The sequence below is a fragment of the Bombus huntii genome, chromosome 2, assembly GCF_024542735.1.
Source record: "Bombus huntii isolate Logan2020A chromosome 2, iyBomHunt1.1, whole genome shotgun sequence".
In the NCBI taxonomy this organism is placed as follows: domain Eukaryota; kingdom Metazoa; phylum Arthropoda; class Insecta; order Hymenoptera; family Apidae; genus Bombus; species Bombus huntii.
This window is the reverse complement of record NC_066239.1, coordinates 13,132,897-13,146,933: the sequence shown is the minus strand read 5'-3', so window position 1 is coordinate 13,146,933 and position 14,037 is coordinate 13,132,897. Positions and strand designations below refer to the sequence as shown.

General features: G+C 35.4%; 1 protein-coding gene across 14 annotated transcripts in view; it reads left to right on the top strand.

Moving 5' to 3' along the window:
- The window catches only part of LOC126876727 (neurobeachin), a 412,554-nt gene that overhangs the window by 321,365 nt on the left and 77,152 nt on the right, over positions 1-14,037 (top strand). For 7 of the 14 annotated variants that reach the window (XM_050639624.1, XM_050639622.1, XM_050639615.1 and 4 more), the window contains 16 exons: positions 8-173; positions 465-618; positions 737-916; positions 1,776-1,916; positions 2,094-2,201; positions 2,478-2,649; positions 4,581-4,952; positions 6,337-6,467; positions 7,716-7,829; positions 8,821-9,028; positions 9,568-9,915; positions 11,092-11,218; positions 11,345-11,453; positions 11,566-11,741; positions 11,970-12,244; positions 12,420-12,556. In XM_050639624.1, the coding sequence (XP_050495581.1) occupies positions 8-173; positions 465-618; positions 737-916; positions 1,776-1,916; positions 2,094-2,201; positions 2,478-2,649; positions 4,581-4,952; positions 6,337-6,467; positions 7,716-7,829; positions 8,821-9,028; positions 9,568-9,915; positions 11,092-11,218; positions 11,345-11,453; positions 11,566-11,741; positions 11,970-12,244; positions 12,420-12,556 (2,918 nt within the window). The remainder of the gene's footprint in view (positions 1-7; positions 174-464; positions 619-736; positions 917-1,775; positions 1,917-2,093; positions 2,202-2,477; positions 2,650-4,580; positions 4,953-6,336; positions 6,468-7,715; positions 7,830-8,820; positions 9,029-9,567; positions 9,916-11,091; positions 11,219-11,344; positions 11,454-11,565; positions 11,742-11,969; positions 12,245-12,419; positions 12,557-14,037) is intronic. The other 7 variants (XM_050639619.1, XM_050639672.1, XM_050639620.1 and 4 more) reach the window with 5 other exon arrangements.

The window sequence follows — 14,037 nt, the reverse complement described above, 5'->3', positions numbered from 1 at the left end:
ATTATAGAATCAAAACGATCGAAGCAAGGTAATCCTTCTACAAGACCAATGTTTAGTCCAGGCCCGACTCGTCCTCCTTTCAGAATACCAGAATTCAAATGGTCTTATATACATCAGAGATTACTCTCGGATGTCCTCTTCTCGTTAGAGACAGACATTCAAGTCTGGAGAAGGTACATAAATATCTAATTCTACCATGTACTATTAGTTGCAGCAATATTTCATTCACGTTTTTTTTAAAAAAACACGTCACACGTTCATTAGTATGAAATCTTTCGAATCAAGGATTAATTAATTTATTTTATTTCTCTATAGATTTACATCTTTTATCAAAAAATTCAAATAACTGCATGTTTACAATTTTAAAAAAATTTTAAAGACGAACGAATTTATTACTCGACTCAATATAATAATAAACTTGCGATACAATTTATTGCTAAATTCAATATTCCACTGTGTTCCAGTCATTCGACGAAGTCAGTATTGGACTTTGTAAACAGCAGCGAGAACGCAATATTTGTTGTTAATACTGTTCACCTAATTTCGCAACTAGCTGACAATCTTATAATTGCCTGCGGAGGATTGTTACCGCTTCTAGCATCGGCGACCTCACCAAATGTATGTATAAACATTTTTCCATATTTTTCCCTGATTTCACATAGAAGAGCATATCCCAGGTGGAAAGTTCATTTTTCACGGATTCCTTTTTTTAATTGGTGCTTGGATATATTCATAGAGCGAATTGGATGTAATTGAACCAACTCAGGGGATGCCAATTGAGGTAGCGGTTTCTTTTCTACAAAGACTAGTCAACATGGCTGATGTACTTATCTTCGCCAGCTCTTTAAATTTCGGTGAACTGGAGGCTGAGAAGAATATGTCTAGTGGCGGTATTCTAAGGCAGTGTTTAAGACTGGTTTGTATTTATCGTCCACGTAGTATTTTTCGTTTCTCAAACAGATACATCGCTATTATACCACACCGTGTAATTCGAATTTCATGAAAAGCTCGTTTTCTGTGACATTTATATATAGTTGAAGAAATTAATTCTTTCTGTGAATATCGTAGAATGTCGATAGAACAAACAAATGGAGTGAGATTATTGAAAAAGACCATATTAAGTGTTTTCGATCCACATTTCTTAGATTCGCTGTTATCAGTGCGCATCCTGATAAACGAAATTCCTTACATACATTATTATATACACAAACACTAATCGATGAACTTCGTCTTTTGGCATTTTAATATATTTCCCCTGAGAGTAAAAATTAAGGTTTCTACACGACTTTTATTATTGATTTTCAATGTATCCCCTCTCATATGAAAGACGAAGTTAATTAAAATTCTATTATAATAGAATAATCATATAGATTGTGCTTTGCATTAATTTTTATCTGTATATACATATTGGTGTTTCATAGTGTCATAACATATAAACTACCTATATAAAAATTTACGTATAAAATTATCACATGTTTCGATCCAAAATCAAAAATATAATTATCTGTTGTAATATACATATTATAATTCTCTTGAATGTTGATATCTGAAAATAGTAAGGAATCATATACTTCGCGTAAAGAAAATTGAAAGCCACACTCACTTTAACACTATCGTAGTCTATATTTTTTATCAATAGAAATAGTTCTTATATCAGCAGTGTTTTAAATAGCCATAATATTTTTAGTTCTCCGTAAATGTATAACATAGAACTTCAACATGTATGTGTACACTATATGTTTTTGTTATATTCATCTGATGAAATGCTTCTATAGGTCTGTACATGTGCCGTTAGAAACTGCTTAGAGTGTAAAGAACGTGGCAGATCGTACAGCATGTTAGGTCGACAGATTGGTTCTAGTAATAAATCACAGCACATACAGTCTCTTATACGTGGAGCTCAAACATCACCCAAGGTATGTTTCATCTGATCGAACTTAATTTATCTAGAGAAATGTGTTATTGTCATCGATATTGACAAGTTACATATCATGTACTTATTCGAAGCCGTATCGTATAGAGAATAGCATTCACAGTGATCCGTTAACATCGGTTACCAACGGTCAAGTAAAGTATCGTCTCTATTTTTGTAGAACATAGTGGATAATCTGGCACATCAATTAAGTCCTGTAAAAGATCCAGAGAAATTGCTGCAAGATATGGACGTGAATCGCTTAAGAGCTGTGATATACAGAGATGTTGTAAGTATTTAGAATATTTCGCGTGTCATTCATTCTGCTACACTCTTTGTATTATTTCCCATCGAATTATATTTTTTTGTCGTTAAAAAATTGTTTAGATTTAAGAACATAGTTGTTCCTCATTTCAATTATATGTCGAAAATTTTCTTAAAACATTAAATTTTTTCTGACTGTATTCAGACATAAAAAATTCGATGACTTCAACAGGGTTAATAATAAGAATAGTAATATGTAGATATTACTAATAAGAAGCACGTTTTCCTTTCTTTATTTCAGGAGGAAACCAAGCAGGCCCAGTTTCTGTCCCTCGCTATAGTTTACTTCATCTCTGTACTAATGGTATCAAAGTACCGTGATATATTGGAACCACCAATATCACAGCGGCCACCAAGTCCAGTTCAAACAATACAGACTAATGGTGCTAGTTTAAGACCAGGTAGCCCTTCAGGTAAGGTATACACTATTATCTTATTAAACAATCTGTTTACACTAAAATGATACAAGATTCGGAGAAACTTAATTGATAAACGTAAACACATGATGCCTAGTAAAAGAGGAATAAACAATTCTTTAATATTACTTTATCCAGGAGCATTGTTTTCATTGTAGGATTTATTCTATTTAAGCGTTGAAATGCTTAATGCTACATGTAACTAAATTAGGCAAAAAATGATCTAATTACAATTTATGGAGGTGACTATAGATCTTGCTATTTGTAGGAACTTTGGACGGATTTTAGAAAAAACGTTAGTAAAGAACATGAAAATCTTTGAAATTAATGTTGACATTAATATATTTCTATTTCTAGTGTTCTATATTTATATCTATATTTCTATTTCGCGTGTTCTATTTCGAATACGTATGCGTTGCCTCTAACAAATTTTACATAAGAAATACTAATTGTTTGTTTAAAGAAGATTAATAGTAATAGTATCAAATTATTACTTCAAAACTCTTACATGTCAGATATATATTATCATATTTTCTGATTATTATATTAAATAAGAAAACTTATTTTTTCTACATTTTAAATGTGACATAACATTATGGCATGATTGTTATTGTTAACAACTAAATGAGCATATTTCCCATGATATTCATATTTCGAAAAGAACTATATTTTTTCGAATTTAAATGTAATTTTAATTCAACAAATATAGGATACAAAGAGATACATAAGAAATTATCATTACGATAAAAATAAAATTAAACCAAATCAAAGTAATTGGACAATTGAAAAGTGAAATAATAGATCATTTTGTGAATAACACGAATATATATGCAAATACGTAGATGCTGTGGAACACTATGCACTTTAATTGTGTAGCAGCAAGTCGAACAGCACATTACACTGAATAGAGCGCATGTCGAATTGCACTGTATGAATTATTTTTCTATGTATCTGACAGTGAGAGTTTTGATGTTTGTCGAATGCATTAGCACTCTTTCTGTTCGGTTTAGATATATATATTGTTTAAATGTCGCTATTATTTTATATTATAAAACGAACAATTTATTTGTGTAAAACAAACTTAAAAGATGTTGACCATAAATGATAATGAAACAAGGTAACATACATCAACTACGTCTGTTGAATGTTTCTTTAGAAATAATTGGATGTTTGACGACATATATCATTTAAATGTTCTATTTCGATAATATATGTTATATTTGAATTATGCGATGCTCCTAAAGTTAGTATCTTACACTTTCTTATATAATTCAGTAATTTAATTGTTCTTTAAAAAAACTGCAGAGTTTCACATTGTATTCTTTGCTGAGTTTCACTCTGTATTATTATCTCGTATATATATTTGAATTAAAAATCTTAAACGAGATTTTAAATCTGTATTTGAAAATGATCGATGAAAATTACAACAGCGAGAATCTTGTTTTTATAATAATTGAAAAGTCTCTGTGACAATAAAAATTAGCCTTAATACGATATATTCAATTGAATAAAAAAAATAATGGTAATTGTGAACAATACGAATGAACTACATATCTGTCTTAATTTTACACCTGTGGTATTTATCTTTGATATATATTATAGTTAATATCCGTTTTAGAAAGGATTGATATAGATAACGTTTCGAGTACTAAAGTAAAAAGACAAACACCCTAAACAAATTATTAAAAAAAATTAAAGGAAATCCCAATTAATTATGACCCTATTTAGATGTGAAATATTACTATCTATCTCCCAACGCTAGGGCAATTTGGAAAAATTACACGCTTTTTTAAGAAACAGAGAGAAACCCAGTAGAAGGACTAAGGGATAGTGACACGTTCAGATAATTAAAAAGATCAAACGCATGACAGAAACACGGAGGGCATATGGTCTCGAATCGTGGTAATGTGGTAAATGTGGTTCCTCAGCAGATGGGAATGGTGGTGGAGGAGGGCGGCCCCTGTTTCCACAGTGGTCTCACCACGTGTACCCACAGTTCCTCCCGGGATCTCACCCTAACGCCAATGCGAATGTCAATGCCAATGCCAACCACCATATGAACCAGCACCACCACCAGCACCCGCTACCGGCTGCCAGGCACTCTAATCGCCAGCCCCCCTCCAACTATTATCTCCCGAATCACCACAGTAATCATTACAACCATCATCCGAATAACCATAACTATCATCGGCATCATCATTACCATCATCATAATAACAACAATCACCATCATACGCTTCAAAAGCATATCGATCAGCCCCGAAATCTCTGTCATAGAAACTCCGGTGTTGGTCTGCAAGGTAACTCGATTGCCCGAACGTTGTGTTCCACGGAATGCTCGAGTTTGTTTTTTTATCGCCTGCTCGATATTTTTCTTACCGTCTACTACTGGCCAACGAACGAATTATCGACACTAATTTTCTTTTATCATGCCTCCCTTCAATTACTTATTCTTTTATATTTTCGTATATTCTTCGATTATTCTTCCTAGTTTGTTTTATCGATATCATCGGTGTATCGATATTTTTGTCTGCATGTTTGCCGTTCACTAACCAGTTTGAGCCAACCTGAGGTTTGACTTTTACACATGGACATACACATGCACGTACTTACACACGCATAAGCATCGTTCTGATTCTTATTATTTGACGAGTCTTTTGTTTGGCAACGAAAAAATATTTGATTGGATATATTTGATTCTAGAGAATTATTTTATAAATTAATTTCAGCTGCCATATTTGTTTTTCCTATTGTTTTGCGACAGGAAAGTAAAATTGAATTGAAATTCTGGATAATTTCGTTCGCAGACGTTGCAATTATATGATGCGTTATACGTTGATTCTCTAATGTGGTTTGAAAGCTTGGAGCACAAGCTGCGAATGAAAACTGCACCACTTGCGATTTGCGAGCAATCGAAAAGTTTGCATGTTGCGGATTGCAACTCACAATGCAAGTTTGCGTGATGTTGATTCCATTAAACGCATCCACTATTCTGATCTAACGCAAGACTATTCTTCTTGCTAACATATAAAAGTTAACTTACGAATAAATGATAGTTACCGTTAAGTTTCTTCACCAATGACAGTTGCACGTTTCAGATTATTTTGCCGGCTGAAAATTTGACAAACATGCATAAACTAAAACGATATTTTACGAGAATACTACTATAATTTCTACTGCGATGAAAAGAATCTCTAGAAAGCGTCGACGCGTGCACTTTTCTTACGTATTTAAAACATTGACAATAATTTTCTTGCGTTTATTACAATTATCAAACGTTATTTCATTTGAAAATACGCTTTGAAGAAAAAGGAAATGCAAAATAGTAAGAAAGTAATCGAATAAAATTTCATTATTCTAGGAACTACTTCCTTCTTCTTCAAATTGTTGAACAGGTTTGAATGCTTTGTTTACGTTCCTAATTACGCTTCGTATTTTCCTTTCCGTTTTGAGTTCATGCACTATAATGCATCTCCTCTCCCTATAATGCGATCGACGTCAATAATCCAAAGACATGAAATATGATTAAATGAAATATCAAAGATTTATTAACTAATACAAAGACAATATTTATCATTAATAAAATCGTCGATCGCATGATCGTTCATGTCGGCCTGCTTTGCAAGATGAAATATCCCGATACTTTTAAGTACAGATCATCACAATGGTGAAATATGTTTCCAGGAAGCGGAGGTATAATGAGCCAAGCTGGTTCTCAAGATGACGGTGAATACGAAGTGATAATCGTCGACGAGAACAATTCGTCGATCTTGGCAGATCACGACGTTACGTCGTCAGGCCCTCCATCAACGAAGGTAAGTGATCAACAAATGTCCTCCTTACTCCTTACCTATTCGATAAGATGTTGCTGTACAACTATTGCTGTACTTCGTTTAAAAAACGTGCTACGTAAAAGATCTACCCATACGAAAGATGCATACGTCGGAATTAATTGATCCGTTGTTCCCAGGTAAAAAGCGAAAAATATCTTGTGAATCTCTCCTCAGTGCTGTTTCTACGTGAAAGTATACGAAAATAGCGAAACTTTTTGTTTTGTTTTCTGATTTTTTTGATTCTCTCTCGGTACACATGTATAAAACCATCGATGCTCGAGATGATTTGTGACAACCTTACTTGAGATTGCATGTCTTTGATGAGATACAGTCATGTTTCGTTGTGTATTTCGCCGAATTAAAATCTTAAAAAGATGTAATGGTCGTTTCGGAATCCTGATCTTGATATATATATTTGATACGATTTTTACGACATTTGATATTTCGATGGCGACACGATTCTCTTGCACCTTTCTTGTCACGCACGATCTACTGTTACGATGGAATTGGCACTCTCCAGCCCACGCGATGCGCTTTGCATTTCGTTTACTCGACTTGTCATTTTCCGATTCTTCTACTGTAGATACTTGACTTAACTTAAATCTCTACGTGTCTCTGTTGAAATTTCTGATCCAACGAACAATCTGCATGCATCCCGAGTATTGATAGCCTGATAACAAACAGTAGATCTTTAACAAAACTGTAAAATTAAGAAACAGATCTCAAGGTATGAAATTAATCGATATATCACAGTTTCAATTCTGAAAGTTCTCCTTAGAAGTAGTTCAATTATACCCTGAGTAGCTAACAGTCGTTAATCGATCCCGAAGTAATTCTCTGATCTAAAAACGTAACAGTTCGAGCTACATCCAGCACGTAGTGTTTACTTTAGTGAAATATTTAACGATGTTCTTTCGCACTTACGTAGTCAAAAGTAATTGTACCAGATAATTCCACACATAGTTTCGTTCTCGCACGTGAAGTTCAAAAGTACATTTAAATTTCCAACGATTGCGATAAAACTATGAAACATGCCCTTCTTTGAAGCTCGATTCGAATGTGTACGTATAAATGTAATCCTCGATTATCCCTGAGGATATTGTATCTCTATTTTGTATCTGTGCAACCTCTGTAATTATTTCGAGCATGCGACACTTTTACTCTTTAATTTTTCTCAACGTTAACTTCCTCTGCTTGCATTGCTATGCGTACTAACTACTGGTTCTGAAGGGAGGTCACAGTGGTGTACCTCGGCCACGGACAATTCTCGAGGATTACACCTCGTCAGAACCAACGCTTGGCTCTTCGACAAGACCTACTGAACCACTGCCACGAAATGTCCAGGTAAAAGTTTGACTTTGAGTACGGACACGGAACAGAAAATCTCATAAACGAAACAGGGAACTTTAACGATGTACTCTGTCAAAGAAACAAGCTAAACAAGCTAAACAATCGTCTCGATATGATCTTTCTTTTTTTTTTTTTTTTTAGAAGGGGATTCGAAAAACTATTTCGATTTTTTTACATAATCGATGCATTTATATTTCTTTTTCTTCTTTTTTCATCTATCGAAAGTAAGAACGAATGCCCGTTTGACGGCTACGCAATTAACGATAGAAAATAGTACGAGACTAAAATCGATTCGTCTTACTGTACGGTGGCTTATCCACGTATATAATCTTCCCATACGTAACTGTATTTTTATTACGTACGATTTTATGGACGTAATCAAGCGTAGCCATTACGATATTACGTTCGCCGTATCGTGGCTTGAGAATCTAGGAAGCTTTTATATTCCTTGTTTACACGTATATTAGATGACTGCGTATTAGTGTTGTTACGATTAACTGCATGTCGTCGAGTAAATGCATAGCACGCGAGACTTAATCAGTAAGCAGAACATGTCGTTTGATTCTCTTCTCAAGTAAACGTTCCTAAGACTTGTTATTATATCATAGGTATTTATGATTAAATAGTGTGTTCAGCGGAAGCTACGCTTTCGTTAGAAATAATACAGTATTCAGTATTAAGTAGCCAAGTAGCCGTAGTGTTGTTTGAAATTGTCTCGATTAAAAGTAATGTTGTTAAATACACTTCTTTCACGATGTATCTATCTTAAGAAATATTCATTCAAAGAATTATATAACATGTCAACAATATGAAACAATATTTTATAGATAAAATAGAATTTTCTTGAAATTCAATATACACACAACCGTGTTAAAACCGATCGATCCTATTTTTTTCGATTTTCTTTAATCTACGTACCTAATAAATATATGTATAACGAGTATATTTTGTAAACACACCGAGATGTTAATGTCGTCCCTTTTAGAGCAACGACTCCAGCGAAGAAACGGTGCATCGTAGCAATATTACCGCGGATGCCAGTCCTTCCGAGGTTGCCACGGATAATGAGAACAAACACAACTCGTCCGAGGAAGCTTGGACCGACGTAAATCTTAACGAAGACGGAGACACGATCCCAATGACGAATCAAAGGGAAGATCCGCGAAATATTCACAACATGGCGCACACTCGCGGTAAGAAATTTGATGTTACGAGAAAAGGAAGGTAGATTGGCAGGGTATTTATCCTTTTATATCCTTTTGTTTCGTTTCTCTATTATCCCTAAACTAAATTTCTACTCTGAGACAACCTTCAACTGTTAAGACCAAAGATAAGAATCTATAAACTACCTGTCTGGCGGCAGTTTTCTCAGAAGATTTGGTTCCAAATTCCAAACTGACGATACCATCGCCAACTCTTTCCCTTTCTACGGCTTAAACAAATTCTGCTCTCGTACTTCTACCTTTTCTCTTTCTTTCTGTTTGTTAATATTTTTCAATTTGAAATTCTCAATATTGTCTGAATTCCTCTAAACCAAATACGTTGAAATTATACATTGAAATTAAGAAAAATGCGTTTTTATACAAAAACGTTACTATATCGAATGTGCATTATTTTTCGCCTGCAGTTTGCATGTGAGATGCTTGCTGATACTGAACGTGTTAGTTTAGAAAACTTCGAAATGGAAATGTGGAATGAAAAATGAGAACTGTGATCTTCCCTCCTGATACAGGTGAGATTCAAGATAGCGAAGGAAACGTTCTGGAGCAAGGGATGCTAAGTAACGCGGAACGCGGCGAGAAACCTTCCGGGGAAATCTCAGTGGTTCGCGTATCGGATAGATTGGTGATGACTTCCGCGTCGCCACGTCCGGACGAGTTACCGATCAAGGGACTGGTCGACCATCTTCCAGTTCCAACACCATCGCGCGAGGCGTCGCTCACGCAAAAATTAGAAATGGCATTGGGTTCTGTTTGCCCGCTTTTGCGGGAAATCATGGTGGACTTTGCCCCTTTCCTCTCGAAAACTCTTGTCGGCTCCCACGGACAAGAATTGCTGATGGAAGGCAAAGGTAGGACTCGTAAGTGCAATCTCATCGACTAATCTACTAATATGTGTGTATTGCTTGGTATTAATACGTTTTTATTTTAATACTGCTAAATTTTGTTGTAGAATTTGGTTATGTAAAATAGTTTGAGCTTTTGGTTTTAAATGTAGTAGCGGTTATCTAATGTAGATTATCTTATACGAATTATCATTTAATTTCAAGGTATTTTGTGAGTAAAGATTGTACGTTTATTTATATGTACATGTATCGTTTAACACATTGTGAACGGATTGCGTGTCTTCTCTTTTGAAAAGTACCAATGGACAGTGGTAAAAATTGGTCAGTTTAATCTTTACTTTTTGAAAATGAAATTCAAAAAGAAATATCTGAGAAATGTCTGTTCTTAATGTGTTCGTAGAAAAATGTGACAATATATAGTATTATATATTATATAATATATGTTTTGAAGAAAAATGCATTAGACAAAAGTAGATCATAGCTTCGAGTAACGCAAGTTATCCTTATTTCACAAAAACACTTATTTACTATTCATAAGAAGAATTGAAGCGATAATCCCGTGTAACGATCTTCTCTTCTTAGGCCATAAACTGTGACACATATGTCTCCTTATTTGAACGGAAACTTTTACAGTCATTAAATGAACTTTATCGTGCAACATAGTCGGGAAATTCTAGAGGAAAGTCCAACGTAGTGGATCCTTAAGTCGCTTTGCGTCAACACCAGGCTCGTATATTCCTTTCGTTTTATCTGTGTCGATTCATCGCAGCGAATGTATTCAAATTAGTCAGTTTATGGTTCCGCTTAGAAAGATGGAACGCGTATTCCGGGATAATCGTTGAACATTTGTATTCACGTGACGCGGTCGCAGTCCATGGCACTTCGCGGGGATTTTATATTCGTGGAACGTCGCGGATGACGGCCGTGCCACGTATCGATGCACTTTTATTTTTAAACAACAGCTCGAGAAGCGATACGTTCACCGGTCGTTTATAAATCACCCGGCCGTCTATGCCTTTCCTATTTCTTTCTTCCATCCGTGTCCCGCTGCTTCTTCTCTGTATTTTACAACTGAATTTCAAACCCCGCGACTTCTTTTTCCCTATCCATAATCCCATCGTTTTCTCGACCATTCGACTGAACGACCAAACGAGACATTTTTAATGATTCGATCCTCCTGTTCCACGTTAGGACTGACCACCTTCAAAAACAGCAATTCCGTGGTGGAATTGGTGATGCTACTTTGTTCCCAAGAATGGCAGAACTCCTTGCAGAAGCACGCAGGCCTGGCTTTCATCGAGCTCATTAACGAGGGAAGGTAAGAAGGGCTCGTTATACGATGATCGTTAGAACGACAGAGTTATAGTGCGTGCAGTAAACCGCGGCTCGAACTACGCTGGTTCTCGTAACGCAAATCGTAAAAGTTCGCGTTTATACTATGCAGGTTACTGTCTCACGCGATGAAGGATCATATAGTGCGAGTGGCCAACGAGGCTGAGTTTATCCTGAACCGTATGAGAGCGGACGACGTGCTCAAGCATGCCGACTTCGAGGTATCTGTTTTTTACGTATCCTTAATTATATTTCTTGACGTAATTTGCGATTACTGTTTTTTGCATTGATATATGAAACTTTGTGATAATGATTTTGAAATTTTTGGCTCAGTCGCAATGCGCGCAAACATTGCTCGACCGACGAGAAGAGGAACGAATGTGCGATCACTTAATCACGGCTGCACGGAGACGAGACAATGTTATTGCCAGTAGATTGTTGGAAAAGGTCCGTAATATCCTGTCGAACAAACATGGTGCTTGGGGATATATGGATCCAATGGCTGCAAAGTGAGTCGTCGTATTTCTTTGGAATGTTGTTAGGATGTCGAGAATTGTATTAAATAGTACAGAATTATTTTAAATAAAACAAATATTAAAGATAAATATATGGAGGATTGACTTGCTCAATGTTTTGTTTTATATTATACGGTTCATTGAATTTCTTTAACTTCCATCTATTACTTAAAGATTAAATTTAAAATATACATATTAAAAAAAAATCTTGTTGAAATTCAGATTGGCCGAATACTGGAAGCTAGATGCTTGGGAGGATGATGCACGTAGACGTAAGCGTTTCGTGCACAATCCACTAGGCTCGAGCCATCCCGAAGCTACACTGAAGGCGGCCCTCGAACACGGTGCACCCGAGGATGCGATTCTGCAAGCGCGTGAAGAGTTTCACGCGCATCTCGCAGCCTCGCGTGCACATCAACAGCAATTGCAGTCGGCGGATCTGATGGACGACAGTGAGCTGTTGTCGGACGACAGAGACCTCGATAACGATCTGACAGGTTAGATCTTCCTTCATTTCATTTCATTTTATTTTCTCTTATTTCCTTTGCTTGCATATGTAAGCGAAACGTGACACGTTCTATCGTTTAAATTATGTTACACGTGTATACGTTTATGTATACACATATACATGCGCGGATGTATGTGAGCTAGAACGAGATTGTGTTCTGTCAGGCCCGGTGAACATCAGCACGAAAGGAAAATTGATCGCGCCCGGTATCGTGGCTCCTGGTATTATCTCCGTGACGTCCGCGGAACTGTACTTCGAGGTGGATGAGGACGACCCAGAGTTCAAGAAGATTGACAGTGAGGTAAGTACATACATGAATCTTTTTCTATTGACATTGAAATTATTGGATGCGCTGATACAAAGGGAAAGTTAATGTTCGTACATAAATAATGGAACTTGAATCATATGCAACGATACAATTCCTTTAATCAAGTTGGAATGAATTGCTAAAAAATTGTTTTTCCTGGATCTGACGTACTCTGTGCTTAAGAAAAGTTAAGTTAAATTATGTAAACCACTATATACCGTTATCTAAATTAAAGTAAAATAAAAAATCTTTATTTATTTAATGAAAATTTTATTTATACTAATTAAGATGACCATTTTGTATGACACGAAACATATTGTAGGAATATCAATTACAGAAACGTTCAGTAATTTCGTCACGATACCTCTTAAAGATAAGTGTTTATGTAATTTGCTACTCTTGCTGGTTCTTTGATGTATAAATGGACAAAAGGAAATATTTGAGATCAAAAAGAATTCTAATTGATTCGCTGACTAATCACTCAGTTGTTTTTCGGATTACGACAGAAAATCTGAGATTCGAACAGTCATTATGTTTGTCACTTTTCGCGTTATATATTGCGACTGTATTCCCTTGCTTACATTTATCACTTGTCACACACAATCTTAATGATTAATCATTGTGTCAGTTTGTCCGCGTTAAGATACCGTCTATTACATGCATTTGGAGCAACTTGTTGCGTTTGCGAAGCTATCTCTTTGAAATATGGTTACTGGTCTCCATGCAGATAACGTTCCCTCGCGCTCTGAAATGTAGGGCCACGCAGAGACTCACTTTATTCGCCAGAGAAAATTTTTCTACAACAAATTTATGCGCAAATTTTGCAAATATACAAATTGAGACATAGGTTGTTAATTAGTAATTGGGCAAACAACTCGCTTCATTACGATTCTTCTGACAAACTTCCTCACTTTTTCAAGAGACTTATAGGTGAAATTTTTATTGAAAATTCTAGGAAATATAACTGGAACTACATAATATTTCAATAAGATTTATTATAACACGCATAAATCGGTCTTAATCGATAACAATTTAAAAGGAAATACAAATATATTAGTCGCATGATTTGCGTATTTTTTAAATTAAAAATTCTCAGAATGATGTACGAAAAAATTTAAATTCGAGATTGAAGTTCATATCAAAATTAATTATGCAGAATAAGAAAGTTAATCGAAAAACAATGAATAATATTTTGATTAAACGGTATCCCATTTACCAAAGATTCAAACTACTCAAATTTTCTACGCAGTTACCAAAAACGCTATCGACCGTGTTTACGACTCCAGAAATTCTCAGAAGAATTTTACTATAAATAAACTTCGACTCCGAGAAGAATGACGAGGCAGACCACTGGCAGCGTTGGTTCGCGACAAACAGTATTAATCACAGGTCGGAGCAAGGAATTTGAATAAATGCGAATCATAAATGATGAGACGTGGCGAAAGCTTCCACAATAACGTAGTTGGAATTGGTTC